The sequence below is a fragment of the Natrix helvetica genome (assembly GCF_964273705.1).
Source record: "Natrix helvetica genome assembly, chromosome: Z".
Lineage (NCBI taxonomy): Eukaryota > Metazoa > Chordata > Lepidosauria > Squamata > Natricidae > Natrix > Natrix helvetica.
In genome coordinates this window covers 39,935,593-39,951,843 of record NC_138554.1, presented here as the reverse complement: position 1 = coordinate 39,951,843, position 16,251 = coordinate 39,935,593, and the positions used below count along the sequence as shown (strand labels likewise).

Below are 16,251 nucleotides of genomic sequence, written 5' to 3'. Positions count from 1 at the left end.
TGCTAGAAGCGGGGAGGGAGGAGCAGAAAAGACAAAAAGGAGAATGAAAGGGAGAAAGAGGAGGTGGGGGATAGTGGGATCCTTGCTGCTTTCTGAGCTTGGGGGGGGGAAGGAGCAGAAAAGACAAAAAGGAGAAAGGGAGAAAGAGGAGGTGGGGGATAGTGGGATCCTTGATGCTTTCTGAGCTTGGGGGGGGGGGGAAGGAGTAGAAAAGACAAAAATGAGAATGAAAGGGAGAAAGAGGAGGTGGGGGATAGTGGGATCCTTGCTGCTTTCTGAGCTTGGGGGGGGGGGAAGGAGCAGAAAAGACAAAAAGGAGAATGAAAGGGAGAAAGAGGAGGTGGGGGATAGTGGGATCCTTGCTGCTTTCTGAGCTTGGTGGTTTTCTTACAGACATTTCATTACCAAACTAGGTAACATCATCACTGCTAGAAGGGAGTGGGGTTGTGGGGAAAGGAGGAGGAGGAGAAGTCGAAGGACAAAACTGATGGGCGGTAAGGAAATTTTTCCATCAAGAAAGATCCATTAGTGGGCGGTAGGTAGAAAAAGGTTGACTACCACTGATTTAATCCATTTTCTTCTGCTGCATTTTGTAGTATTTTTACTGCCTGTTTTTTTCTACAGTAAACAGAGCACATGTAAACTTAGAAATATATTCGTTGTCTATCAGTATTTAGACTAGCTGATGAGCATTCTGTTTAAAAGATAAAAATAAACTTCTCATAATCCTGCACATACTGAAGCTCAGGTGTTTATCATTACAAGCATTGAAGATTTGAAGTTTGTACGAGAATGTGTAAGTTCATAACATCTGGGGGCAGGGAGGCAGAAATGATGGATTGAAGATGCCGCCACAAAAACCAGAGCTGATGATTGCAGTGGAATGAAAAGCTAGCAAGTAAACCATATCTCTGATAATTCCTCTCAAATATTAGCTAAAATTAACTAGTTTAATTTGAGATAGTCTATAGTCATTGTTTTGGAAAATGGCCAACGTTCTGAAAAACATATGCTCTATGCTGTCCAATACCAACCCACCACATGTGCACGATTTGTGTCTGTGTCAAAAAACCTGAAGATGGCAGCCACAGGTAGCATAATTAAATTCAACTCCTTTCATACATGGACATCACATCACAGACACATAGAAAAGAGGGAGGTTTTATTTGTGCTGCTGCTGGGATCATCACCCTGCTTTTTTCATCCCTTGTTATGAATGCCCCTGGCTCCCACATGCCTTATGCTCTTGATGTTCCCTAGTTGGGTAATGAAACAAACAACCAGCTCAGAGAATACCAAGAATGCCATAGTTCAAACTTATACTAAAAATAGTCTCTTCTATTTGAATTCAAATAATTTACCACTCAATTGTATGTACCTGAAGTTGATACTGGTATTTTTTTTTCTTCCTTAAGCATTTTAATTCCTATTTACAATTGTCATCAAATAATAATATTACATCAGATTATTTTGGATGAATGAAATCTTCTATAATAAGCTTAAAATGTAGCAATTAAATAAAATGAGTACAGCAATGGATGCACATTCAAAAATTAGTGTAATGAGCATGGCAGTTAGATTTCATAATACAAAAATACAGATAGCAGGAATGAATGACTGGTAGTCCTCAAAATGTTGAATTTAAACTTCAATCTCTCATCATTGACTGATGGAAGTTCCTTTACACCTAGAATACCGTAAGCTGCCCACCCAATTTGCAGCACTGATAGCTAAGAATAATAAAAAACACTTTTAACTTTTACAGAATTAGAAAAATTAGGAATTTAAATTCCCGCAATACAATTTTTGATTCTGAAGTCTCTAATTTTAATACCCTGTGAGAACAAGTCTCAGAGACAAGTTACATATTACATCAAAATCATATGTAATAATTCTTTTATTTTTTTCAATTTGAGTCCAGAAATTTGGGGGGTGGGGGAGAAGTGTTTAATCCTTCTTCTGCCTGCTACTTCCTTGCTGAATATTTCCATTGCTCTTTTCATCCATGGGGGTTCCAGACGGTGTTTGGGACTAAAATATTGTCAATGAGAAGCATTTGGACAAAATTTTCAAGGGCAAATCAGCTATCAGGTAAAGGATTAAAGCATATTTTTTTCTAATACAAACTGAATCCTCCGAGGACTGTTTGCTGTGGAAAATGAGCTGCTGAAGCTACAGCTGCAATATAAGATGTATCTAGTCTTCCTAACAATTCTTTAGGAACAAAGGCTGCCTTTTGTTGCATAATACTGTTTATATTTAATGTTTCCATTTATAATTTGTTTCTAACATGTTCATGATCTGTTATGAGGATGGGAACACAGATGGCTTAAATACAGTTTCTCCTATAAAATATAACAAATAATAAATACATCAGTTAGATCGCTTTGGAGGACCACATCTTATGGTATTTCTATGCAAACTGGGTTTTTAAAAATAAATTTTTAACGGGGTTCCCTATATGATCCACATTGATCACATTCAATTTATTAGTTACTATTATGTGCTTTTGTCCTTGGTAAATAAGAACCACATCTAAAAATGACTAAATTTCCTGTGATTTTCCTATCAATGTGTGGAGAGAGACAAGAAACATATTTTGGATGGTTTGCGAAATGTAGTCACCTTATAACTAAACTACTTGAATGTTGGCACTCCTGCCTGCTCTTCTAAGTGACAAATATAACCTCTTATTACATTTTATAGGGCTGTTTTGCTTCAGCTTTTTTAATGCTTCAGCTCTTCTAATGAAGTACGAAGAGGTTCTATATCTGGACTTCTGTGCATTCCAGAGCTTCTTTCACAAATCTGAACCACACTCCTAATGTTTCAGGTTCTGCAGTATATTTGCATGTGCATATAATGGAGAGAAACAGTCATAACTGATATAGATTAAAAGGAAATTAATCCTATGTTTAATTACAAATGTATTTTTAAAAAAGGACTGGAATGACATGTCAAAAAGATCAGTATAAAACAAAGCCTGTCACCTTTTGAGCTACTTTTCTTAATGCTATAATGTGCATATACAGATAGGCCTCGACTTACAACAGTTGGTTTAATTACCATTCAAAATTACAATGGCAATAAAAAATGTGACAATTTTTTACACTTCTGACCATTGTAGCATCCCCATGGTCACATGATCAAAATTCAGACTCTTGACAACTGGCTCATATTTATGCCAGTTATACTGCTTATTGTTGTCATGTCTTTTGCAAGCTTCTGACTTGCAAAATCAATGGGGAAATCAGATTCATTTAACAACTGTGTTACTAACTTAACAACTGCAATTATTTATTTGATAACTATGGCAAGAAAGGTCATAACATGGATCAAGACAACTTAACAGAAATTTTGGGCTCAATTGTGGTTGTAAGTTGAGGACTACCTGTAAAATAGAAGAAACTGACTAAAAGCTTCTTCTAATCTTAGATGCAACTATTGCTTTTTATGCTAGCTTCCATGCACTTCATTAGGAAATATTACACACAAACTAAGGTTGTGGTCTTAAACTTGGCAATTTATTAAAACATAGAACACAATTCTATGTGCTTATCAGACATGTCATACTGACTAATCCTATGCAAATGAGCAAAGGAGTAAAGCCTAACTCCTGGTAAACCTAATGAACTCTATTTCTGAGTAAATCACTCTGTAAATTTCTTAGTACTTATATTCACATTATAAGAATATCCCCAGCACCTGAAATGTTTGCCTGCACAGTAGCAGAATAAAAAGTAGATGTACAGAGACATAATAAAAGGGGAATCTGTCACTCTTTTGAGGGGAAAACAGCCAACAATAAATCCTGGTTGGAAAAAGAGAGCCTAATGGTCCTCAATTAGGGTTGGTACAATTTTTCACTATCTGTCAAGAAGAGAAAACATTGACAATGATGGTGCAAATATAATATATGGGAGATGAGTTTTTAATCTTATGTTGCGGCATCTTATGATCCTGAGTTTTTAGGGAGGAAAAGATATATACCTTTGTCAAAAGTTTCACAGAAAACAATGAAGAAATCTACGATTTTAACCATCTTTCTACTGCAAACAGAGATTGGCTATGATCTATAAAGTAAGAGTTTTTGTTTTGGTAAATTGTTGTTCCAAGTTAAGCTTCATTCCCAATATAATATCAGTCCTACTGACCTGCCATCTCGATGAGCTGCTCCTCCTTCTGTCACAGTCTTGACAAATATGCCAAGCTTTTCTAGACCCATATCAGCTCCAGCCCCCATTCCAATAATACTGATCCCAAGACCCTCAGAATCTGCATGAGACAAGGAAGAGGTGAATTGAATTAAAATATGAGATGCCAAGTCTGAAGGTTACCAGAATCTGGTAATAAATCCAATGAAACCTGCTACTGCAAATTTCTTCATCCGTTAGAAGGGAATCCTTCCTGGCTCTTTAAAAGAGAAATTGACCGTGCATCGTTCAACATGTTTAACAGGTCAGTTAAAAACCTAGCAGCTATATATATGTACAACATACTAAGCTTTATTGTAACTCTCATTGATTAGTTGATAGGGGGGATAGTGGGCTTAGTGTGTTGTGCAATATCAGCTCATTTCTTTTGGTTATGGTTCAATCCTCCCACCCACCCCAATTCCTGCTGTGCTGGCTCATTATCATGGAAGGGGAAAGAGTGGAAGAGGAAAGGGGAAATTTTTTTATCTTTTTATTTTTTACATAATTAAAAGATAAATAATTAAGCATACATAAAGAGCAAAATTAAAAAGTACAGATAAGAAAATAGTACAGATAAAGAAAAAAAAGGATGCTTCTTCTAAATATCCTTATTACTTTCCTATATTCATTTCTCCCCTTTAGAATTACATTATAGTTCCCTTTTCCCATATTCACCCCTTCTTAATCAGCAAATTGAGAAATCATCAGTTCATTTTTGTCCATTTTCAGCATAAAATCCACAAGCAGAGTTTAGAATTTCCTGCAGCATCACCCAAGGCATGAAGGTCACTACATCTTGCCCAGTTAAAACAAGCAGTCACCTGTATTAGGCAGCAGTTATATAGGAAGAAGCTGGAGGTAGACAATCACTTCAGTGCAATAGCAACAATATTAATTCATACTGTGGTAATTGTAAACCACCTCTATATTTTTATGAACAAAACCACATGAATATAAAATATAAAATGATATAATGCTAAATGATGTGCCCCTCAGGTCAGATTACATTCAACATGCTACAAGGAGCTTTGAGAATTCTAATGGTGTTTATAAAGTGGCTCGATTAAAGCTTCTGGGACATTGAGTTCCTGATGTTGCCATACAGGAAAAGAAAATCAGAAGCTGCAAAGTCAGAATTACTTTGTGAACATGGAACATATGAAGCATGAATATCGGAAAACTCAACTCAGTGAGGAAAATCAGACAGGAAACATGACTAGATGAGCTAATTCTACTTTATTGTAAGGCTATATTAACAGAATCTACTTTATTATAGGGTTACATTAACAGAATCTTGTCTACTTGCAAGTCTGAAAATAGAAATTTCCCACCATGACCTTTAACTGCTGTATTAGGTGGGTCCTTCCTAAGTTTCTTTCTCTTGTCCATCAAGTCCCTTGGTAATCCTGCCTCTCTTTTCTAATTGTTTCCTAGGCAGAATCTCTTCCCTCATTCCTTAAGGTCACACAATGAAAGATGAAATAAAACATCTTAGGCATCAATGAATAGAGTCAGAAGATCATAATATTTATTATTCAGGACATTAAAAACAAAGTGACATTATTTTTATAGCTAGGAAAAGTATAGCAAGAACAATACTTGGCTAGAAAGCAATCAATGGCCAAATACTGTAAACCAGAATTTGGGGGCAGCCCTTTATGACCCTTCAACTTTATGGTCCAAATATTCATGCAGAACAAGAGGTGGCCAATGAGTTTTATGATCAAGTTCAATTTAAAAATGATACAACACCCAATCAAGAGATGGAAAGTGAAAATATTAAACTTAATTATGAAATTGAAAAGCGCGACATTGACTTATTAATTTCAGATATTTCAATTACTTCTCCATAGCTTCAAACAACCAAAACCACTTATCCGTATACAATCTCTTTAGATGGAGAATACAGAAGTCAAATTGACTATATTATTGCTAAAAGAAGGTGGCAAAGTTCAATTGTAGCATCAAAGTCATGAACAGGAGCTGACTGGAACAGATCACAAAAGCTCATATGTAAGAAAGAAGAAAGTCAACCAGCTTCCACAACACATGGTAAAACTACACTAATCATTTTCAAGGAAAACAATAGGAATTTCTTTGAAGTCCTGAGCTTCATTAGCAAACTGAAGAATTGGGAAATGAACTGAAAGAATGAATGTGAAAAGGGATTGCCAAGATGGAGAAACAGAAGAGAGCACACTAGATGCCAGAACAAATTTGCAATTAGGAAAAGAAAAACGAAACTATAAAACATAAAAATCTCAGAAAGAAGCTTTACAAAGAGTTTCAGAGAGCTGTCAGAAGAGACAAGAAGCAGTATTACAATAACATTTATAAAGACACTAAAGATGGAAAAAACATGGAAAAATAAAGATGTTTCTAAAGATGTCTAAACCTAGGAGATTTCAATCTTAATATGGTACATTAAAGCAAAATAGCAAAATCAAAGGAGATCAAAGATAGAAGGAATATACTGAAATAGTGTATAGTAGAGATGCCAACATCTGTGAGGGAATGTGCACCAGGAGAATTAGTGGATAGAAGTTTTGGCAATACAGATCTTTTTCAGGGAGAAGGTAGTAAATCTCATTAGAGAAAGGTCAAGATTAAGACACTGTGCAGTCCCAAAATGGATGGGGGAGAAGGCAAAATGTTTAGGGTAGCCACATTCTAGAATATCTCAGAATATATCTAGTAGGTTACAAGGTTATAGCTTTAGTTTGGCAAGAACCTGTCGATTAGGTACAAGCAAATAAAGGATTGGACTTGATTGAATTTCGCTGTGTCATTTTTGGGTTTGGGCCAGATAACATCCAATATAGCTTAGTAGTTATTTCCTTTTTACAAGAACCTCTAGTACTAGAAGATGAAGTAAGATCAGCACTTCAGTCATTACTAAGTCATAAGGTTACAGGATACAGGAATATGGCAGGCAACAGAAATAAAGGTTCCAACTATAGTATCTTAGAAAATTAGAGAATGACATACTAGCTAGGAAATTAGAAGTGGTAAATCTACATTACAATATGAAAAGGGGGTCTTAAACGACTGTGCACACTATTATACAATATTCTTAATTTCACAAGCTAGCAAAATAATGCTTAGAATATCCAACACAAATTAGAGCTCTATGTGAAGAAAAAGAAATGCCAGATGTTCAAACTGGCTTTAGAGAAGGAAGAGGAACATGCAACATTATTGCTGATGCACTCTAGATAATTGACAAAGCTAAAGAATATCAAAAAGAACCCAATATGTGCTTCATTCGTTATAAAAAAAGCCACTGATTGTGCCAACCATATCAAGCTGTGGAACATGCTCAGAAAACGGGATTCCCAAGACATTTCACTGTCCTCATGAAAACCCAACCTACAGATCAGAAAGCCACAGTATGGATAGACCATGGTGAAACAGACTGGTTCCAGGTTGGCAAAGGATGAGACAAGGATATAGATTCTTCCTTTATTTATTCAGTCTATATGCTGGATAAATACAGGTAGTCCTCAGTTTATGACTGTAACCAAGCCTGGCAATTACAATGGCAGATTATGATGATCATAAAGCAGGTCACCACCGTGTGACCAGATCCAATTTTACAATATTGTTTACAGTGATCATTAAACAAATGTGATAGAAAACAAACATTATGTACTCGTTGTTCAGAAAGTTTCCCTGTAAATAAAATTACAGCATCTCTTGTCAATTGTTGTTTTTTTTTTGTTTTTTTTGTTAAACATAATAAATCCATTCCCCAAGTGAAAATGAGATGCAACTATTGGGAAAACTCCCAAGCAAAATTTTAAAGAATTTTTTTTATTATTAAGAATCGAACAAAGATAACAATCAAAATGGATGAATATGAGATAATGATTGCAGTGATTTGTGGTAGATAAGAAACCATTGTAGACTTTCTATGAATTAAATATAACAATAGATTATTAACGAAGGGTTTTGAAGTTTAACTTTGCTGTTAGTTTACCTGTTAACTACCTTTTCTTATATATAATAGATAGATGGCAGGTTAAATTGGTTGCAAATCAATGTATAGAATAAATTATAGACGTGCTTTGCAAGGAGGGGAAACTATTATTGCTGCAATATATTTATCGGTGTTCAACGAGGAGGGCACAATATATGTAGATATGTTTTTATCTTGTGTCTTGTCTAATGCACATTTTTAATGTCTAATTTTGTTTTCTTTTTGTAAATTATTTTTTTTCTTTTTTGGAATTTGTACTTTAACTTTCTGAATAGAATTAAAAATGATTGTGAAAGAAAGCAAACATGGTGGTTTTTAAATGAATCATTGTTCACTGTGTGTCAGTTTTTGCCATCAACCACAATAAAACACTAGTTTATGGCATGGCATGTGACTGTGGGGTGCTGTAAATGCCCAAAATGCATTCAAATGACTACTGGGTACGGGGGCGGGGGAAGAGATATTAGAATTTCAAAACTGGGTTGTAATTAGCTTTTTTGGGGGGGGAGGGGTGTTCATTGCAATTCCGAACAGTCTCTAAGCATCCAGTCATAAGTGAAGGGCAACCTATATTAAGAGAAGCTGATTGGAAGAAAATCAGTGAGGTTTTAAAACTGGAGGAAAAAAATCATCAATCTGTACTATGCTGGTGACAACTGTCATGACAGCTGAAAATGCAATTGAACTGAAAATTCTAGTTATAAAAGTCAAGGAATATAGTGTAAAAATGGACCTACAATTAAATACAAAGAAGACCAAACTAATGGGGTAGGGGACACCAATCATTCTTAAATTAATAAGAATTCTTAATATAAAGAAGGGTAGCTTATCTATACAGGACTGCTCAGGGGTAACGTTGCAGGGCACATGGTGGGTCAGAGTGAAGCAAGCACTGGGTGATAGCCAAACTTAAGTGGGGACTAGATGAAAATGCGTAGTTTTGATTCAGCTTATTGTGGAAAGCCAGCCTTCTCTTAGCATGGTATATAAACTAGGATATCATGATATGCCATAATTCTACTTATGTTTTCTGGGCATAATATGCAGAAAGAGAACTTTAGTCACTTTGATTTAGGGTTTGGCATGATTATGATTCCAGCCACATTGTATTGTAAACCCAGTGTTTTTTCTCTCTCTCTTCCTCTCTCTGTTATTGTTCTCTTCTTTTTCTCCTATGCAGCAGACTGCAGGAAAAGACAGATATGTCTTATCAAAGATCTAAACTGATTTCTTGCTGAACATGTTTTTAAAAATTAGGCTCAGGGCCCTTACAGCCTTATGAACGAAAGTAGCCTATATCTGCCAAAGCAGCTTATTTTTCTTGTTGCTTTTCCTATGCCTTTCCTAAGGGCAAAATAACTGATAGGAGAAGGGCAAGAAGATAAAAGAAAATGATTGGGGGGAAGCAGTTAAAGGTGATGAGCAAAATATATAGCAAGTTGAAAACGAAGTCCTTCTCAGAGACAAGCTGGTTTACAGTGACCTATTCTTAAAATATGTGTAGAAAATACAAAAGAAGAGCTCATGCTCAGGAATATCTGATCAAAATGCCTTATGTTCTTTCTTGATTCATGCAAACAGCATCCCATTTCTACCAGTTCTGAAAAGGAAAAATTCATCGCCAAACACATTTTTCCCATTACCTTTTTCCAGTTCCACAGGAAATAGATCCAGCCTTTCCACTCTTTTTTCAAGTTCATACTCTGCTGAGGCAGCCATAGGATCAACATCTTCATTTCGACGGTCATATTCCTCATTGGAATAAGTGCTGAAAACCTGGAAATATATTTTAAAAGTCAAGAATGAATAATACAGATGTGAAAATACTCTGATTTTTAGTAAATGATTAATGACTAGTGTGGAATTCGTTCACTTAAAACCTGGCTTATGGGCCATGGAAATTAATGCTTCTGATTATGTTTATTTATATATCCAATCAATCTGTATGGCCACTCATCTCACATTTGTGATTTTTGGATGACTCACACAACTAAAAACAACCAATAAAAACAATCAATAAACAAAATCCAATAACTAATAAAAATATAATAATCCTCTTTAAAACCAAAAGCCTCATCAAAAACCAAATTACAACTGAGAAACAGAAAAAAACAGGCGAATGGAAGTCATGGATCAATCAATGTAGCCATCTGCAAACCATAGTCTCCAATATGCAATTTCCATCATTTGCTAGAGTATTTAGTGACCACAACTATGACCTGCAATTTGGTCATTAAGTAAAGTGGCCACTCCCAAACTAATCTACTAACTGTAACTTTTTGATAAAACTGATGGAATTCCAGATGATTGGATATCTAGGAATGAAAATATTTAATGCTCTTGAATACTGAAGAATTTAATTTCCAGGTTTTGGTGCTTTTGGCAGTGTGGGCAGCTGGAAAATGAAGTCAGCATCCCCATAAAGCTCGTCTGCGGAAGGAAGCATGAAATGCTCCAAAATCTCCTGGTAGACGGCTGCATTGACCCTGGTCTTAATGAAGCACAGTGGTCCAAAGTCCTGTTTCTCAGTGGTCCAAAGTCCTCTTTTCTGATGAGAGCAACTTTTGCCAAAAGCACCAAAAACTGGTTCAATGACCATGGGATTACTGTGCTTGATTGGCCTCTCCATTCTTCCTCCATACTCTAGGTCCTTGGTTTCCAAATGAGATGCAAAAGTTGCTCATATCAGAAAAGAGGACTTTGGACCACTGAACAACAGGACTTTGCTTCATTAAGACCAGGGTCAACACAGCCGTCTACCAGGAGATTTTGGAGCACTTCACGCTTCCTTCTGCAGAAGAGCTTTATGGGGATGCTGACTTCATTTTCCAGCTGCCCACATTGCCAAAAGCACCAAAACCTGGTTCAACGACCGTTGGATTACTGTGCTTGATTGGCCAGCAAACTCGCCTGACTTGAACCCCATAGAGAATCTATGGGGCATTGCCAAGAGAAGGATGAGAGACATGAGACCGAACAATGCAGAAGAGCTGAAGGCCGCTATTGAAGCATCCTGGTCTTCCATAACACCTCAGCAATGCCACAGGCTGATAGCTTCCATGCCACGCCGCATTGAGGCAGTAATTGCTGCAAAAGGGACCCAAACCAAGTACTGAGTACATATCTATGCTTATACTTTTCAGAGGTCCGATATTGTTCTATGTACAATCCTTGTTTTATTGATTGCATGCAATATTCTAATTTTCTGAGATGGTGGATTTGGGTTTTCATAAGCTGTACGTCATAATCATCACAATTATGAGAAATCATGGCTTGAACTATCTTGCTTTGCATGTAATGTGTCTTATCTCATATATTAGTTTCATCTTTTAAGTTGCATTACTGAAATAAATGAACTTTTTCACGATATTCTAATTTTTCGAGTTTCACCTGTAGTAGATGGGTCACCTTGATATCACATTGGTGAGTTAGAATTCATTATTAGAGAGGCTGTCAACAATATGAAGGACTAAGAAGTGATATCTAGCTTTACTTTTTGTGTGATCAGTTTCAGTTCTCAATTCTTACTTCAAATCAGAAGCCATATTTAGACATTTTGTCATGTTTATAGGAGACAGACTTTGTTGCCAGAAGAAATTTATCGTGCATCTGTGAAGTTTCAGCTTTTATGCCAGGATCATCCATTGAATATATTTTTATAATATTTTGTTTCCCTAGTAGGCTGCTTTGTGAGTCTGAAATATTAAAGAGTATAAATTAAGTAATTTACTAAACTCTAAAAGACCATCCTTTTTTTGACAGATGTAAGTGGGGATCAGTTTCATGCGATAAACAAGCAAAGCATCATAAATTGATCTAGCAAAATAGCTAGCTTAATTTGCATTTGCAAAAACGTTGAGGTAACTAGGACTTCAATAGAAATGCACCAAGAGGTTGGTGAGAAAGGCAAGGACTACTCTGCCTTCTGCCACTTCACTTGCTTTTAACTAGTCATAACAATTCTTGAAAGAAAAATCTGTGGGCTTATTGCAAAAATTGAATGGCTACATAACACTGTAATTTTGTGCCCAGATTGTATGTATGTATGTATGTGATGGCAGGAGAGAAAACACTGTCCTTGTGACTAATTCTTTGGCATGCAATGCCCTGTAGCGGCTTCAAAAGGGAGGAATAGAAACAGTTTATGGCCAGGATGTGAAGGGTCTCACATATCTTCTCAGCCTCTTTCTGACCCACACAATATACAGGTCCTCAGTGGAAGGCAGGCTGGTTGCAATTGTTTTTCCTGCACTCCTAACTATTCATTGAAGTCTGTACCTGCCCTATTTGGTTGCCGTACCAAAGCAGAGAGTTTTAGAAAGAAGCACAAATGACAGGTTCAATAATTCCTCTGTAAAAGTGTATCAACAGTTCCTGAGGCAGTCTGAACTTCCTGAGTTGAAACAGGAAGAACATTCTTTGTTGTACCTTGCTAATGATGGTTCTAATCTTAAATGTCCATTTCAAGAGAGTTAGAGACTGTTATATTTCAAAAACCCAGAAAATGAATCAGTTCTGTAATCAACCTAATATGTCCTTGATTATGTTTGCTTTCAATTGTTTCAAATTCTCCCAATTCTTATCTTATTTCTTCCCTTTACCCTTTGACCATTTTCCTATGACAAAATACATGGTAAAACTTTTAAGATGCCTGACAAGAATGATGAGGACTTGGGTTTAAAACTGCTTTCAGCGATGAAATAACTATGGAATGTAGCTTTGGGCCTCTGAGACAAATCTATCTCAAGGTTGTTGTAAAGAACACTTGGAGATGGCAAAAGATACCGTGTTTCCCCAAAAAAACGACATGTCTTGAAACTAAGGCCATGCCAGATTTTCGCGGTGGGCAAAAATATAAACCCTCCCCCTAAAATAAGCCCTAGTGAAGGGGTGGGTTTAACTAGAACAAGGGGCAGCCCTTCTCTTCCCCGGTCACCTCAGGGCTTCTTGGCCCCTTAATCGGATCAGTTGGGCCGCTCCATTCACAAAACAGCTGATTCGCGGGTGCCACTCAGGCCTCTACCTACAGCAAATACCGGTCGCTTTTGCAGCCAATCACTGCTGCAAAAGAAGCCGGAGCCCAAGCAACACAACCCAAATGTCTCATGCCTTCCTTGCCTAACGGTGATAGTCACAGCTCGCAATTCTGTCCACGGAACAGGAAAAGAAGGCATTAAAATCCATACTGTTGGGACATCGGAAGAAACCCCGCGAGGAGCCGCTGCTGCAGAAGTGCAGGAAATCCCCCCCCCCCCACCTGCAAATCGTCCTTGCAAAGAGGAGTTTCACCAGGATGAAGGTGACACAAACGCCGCCTTCAGCCACCTCTTCATCCTGGTGAAACTCCTCTTTGAAAGGACGATCTGCAGGTGGGGGAAGGAGAGATTTCCTGCACTTCGGCAGCAGCATCTCCTTGCAGGGCTTCTTCCATGTCCCAAGAGTATGGATTTTAATGCCTACAGGAGGTAGGAGCTTCTCACCTGCATATTCACATTGAAGGCTCGAAATGGGGCGTTTTTGCAAACGGCTTGAAAATGGGGAGGGACATATTTCTGCCTCTCACCCTGTTCTGAAGGTCAGCACAGACTGAGAACAGGATACGTAAAAGACGAAATCCCCCCTCCCCATTTTCAAGAGGTTTGAAAAACGCCACATTCCAAGCCTTCACATTATCCAGGATTGCAGGATTGAAGGCATGCGGGAGGGAAGATTTTGCCAGTCTGTGACCTTCAGAACAGGGGGAAAGGCAGGAATATTCCCCTCCATATTTTCAAACGGTTTGCAAAAACGTTCCATTTCGAGCCTTCAGCATATTGCAGGATTGAAGGCTCGGAATGAGGCATTTTTGCGAACGGCTTGAAAATGGGGAGGGGAGATTTTCCTTCCTCTTACCCTGTTCTGAAGCTCAGCACATAGGATAAGAGGCAAAATCCCCCCCGCCCCTTTTCCTGGCAATCGTTCTTTCCTTGGGATTTCAGCGCAGACGCACATCCCCCAAATGCTCTATCCGAAGCCTTCTCTGCGTCTGTGCAGAGCTCCCAAGGAAAGGATGGTGTGTGGGTGTGTGTGAGAGAGAGATCCCTACCCACCCACCCCAAGGTAGCCACATCCCTCCACTAATAACCTGCTTTCCTGCTCCATTCTCCACTGCCACGTGCAGGGCAAGAAAAGTAGTTTGTTAGTTTAATTCCAAATTCGCGAGATCTTTTTTTTTTTGGGGGGGGGGGAGAACTTGGAAGGTATTTCTGGTATTTTTTTTACCATATGCACAGTCTACTTTTCTTGTCCTGCACGTGGATCGGAGAATGGATCTGGAAAGCAAGTTAGTGAAGGGATGTGGCTGCCTTGGAGGGGGAGGGTGTGTGTGTGTGTGTGTTCGTTCGTTCTGCCAGGAAGAGCCCCCCAAGTCCAAGATGCAAGGAGAACTTGGGTCATTGTGGCCGCAGGCAAGCAGATGGTGGGACGGAGAGGGTGGGGCTGGTGGACTTGCTGCTTCCTGCACCTGAAAAATAATAAGCCCTCCCCCTTTAATAAGCCCAAGGCCATATTTTGTGGGTCAAAAAAATATAAGACCCTGTCGTATTTTCGCGGAAACACGGTACTACTATCTTGAAAACCTAATGGAAAAAAAATAGTTGCTTTATAGATACTCTTAAACATGTAAGTATTTTTCTATATCATTGTAATCCTCAGGAGGACTAGACATACATCCTTTGGCAAACCTTGTAATAGTCCATTAGTTTCTGGCTTCATATAAATAGAAAGCTAGCATACAATGATAAGGAGGAGTCCATCTTCAAGATTCTGAGTATCCATCATTGGTTTCTTTTTTTACCATTTGAAAAGATAAGTTTTCTATATGCCTTGTGTTACCTGAATAAATGGATCAGCACATAAAAACACATACTGTACATATGTGCACAAAAGCATACATTGACCTATGCGAATTCATACAGAAGTCTGTCTTCCTCAAAAGCAGTTCCTGAATTACTCCAAATACAGTGTGCCTAAAGCTTTATACTGCTTTATATTTTCTTGTTCCAGTGATGATCCAGACTCGGCATCATAGGAGGGTTCCAACAGGCACTACTGATGGTTTGCTCGTGGGCGTGCTTTGCACACATGCACAGTGCAAAAAAAATTGATCTGCACATGTGCAGAAGTGAAAAATAAGATGGCGGCACCTATGGCGCCTCCCAGAGAACCAGTTCAGGGGCGTGGCAGGCCTGAGTCGCTGCCAGTTCCAGCGACTCAGGCCACCAAACTATTACCGGTTAGGCCAAATCGGTCTGAACCGGTAGGAACACACCACTGCTTGACATCCACCTGTATATCCACATGTCTCTTATTTATCCATATGAGATATTCTTCCTTTTCCTTTCCCCATCTCTTCCCAAATAAAGAGGAAAATATTCCTTTCTCCGCCTTTTCTTGTTCTAAGCAGAAGCGAGCAACTTGCCACTCTTAGAGTTGCTTGTGATCTTTGGCCCAATTTCAGCTGACTTTTGGAAGCCATTAGTTTAGACCTTTAGCAAGAACAATGTATTCCTCTTACAACATTGCCTGGCAAGGAAGAAGAAGAAAGAGGGAGGAAAGGATAGAGAGAAAGTCAGAAAAAATGAGATGGCAGAAAGATGGAAAGAAGAGAGAAAAAGGGGGAAATGTGGGTCACCTCTAGCTCCACCCATTCATGTTTTCAACTCCACCAACTACTGGCATGTATTGTTGAAGATACATCCGCTGACAAACAGTTATCTGCTTCTATTTCATATATAATCTTGCCCCACTTTCAATTCTTCACTTTCAAAATCTTGACTTAACTGATTCCCCCTATTTTAACTTTTCCTGCTGGAGGAAATCATTCCTAGCTCTTTCCACCAGCATTCATAGCAGCAGGTTCAATTCTCTGACGCCCCCATCCTCAATCTCTATCCTGTAATTGAGCCACACAGGCTGTCACAGCCAGTGAAGAAAAGCAAGAGAACAGCACCCCCCCTCCCTTCCTCCAAACTGCTACAGCATTAATTAAGTTGCCAGGGTAGCCACCTGCTTGCCTTCACCCTGCCATTCCAGTGC

General features: G+C 38.3%; 1 protein-coding gene across 3 annotated transcripts in view; it reads right to left on the bottom strand.

Annotated features, from left to right (window-relative positions):
• The window catches only part of PPP1R9B (protein phosphatase 1 regulatory subunit 9B), an 86,572-nt gene that overhangs the window by 27,232 nt on the left and 43,089 nt on the right, over positions 1-16,251 (bottom strand). For all 3 annotated transcript variants that reach the window (XR_014173596.1, XR_014173597.1, XM_081933265.1), the window contains exons 2-3: positions 9,819-9,951; positions 4,155-4,275 (exon numbers count right to left, since the gene is read on the bottom strand). Coding sequence is in view for 1 of the 3 variants with exons in the window: in XM_081933265.1 (XP_081789391.1) it covers positions 4,155-4,275; positions 9,819-9,951 (254 nt within the window). In the remaining 2 variants the exon portion in view is untranslated. The remainder of the gene's footprint in view (positions 1-4,154; positions 4,276-9,818; positions 9,952-16,251) is intronic.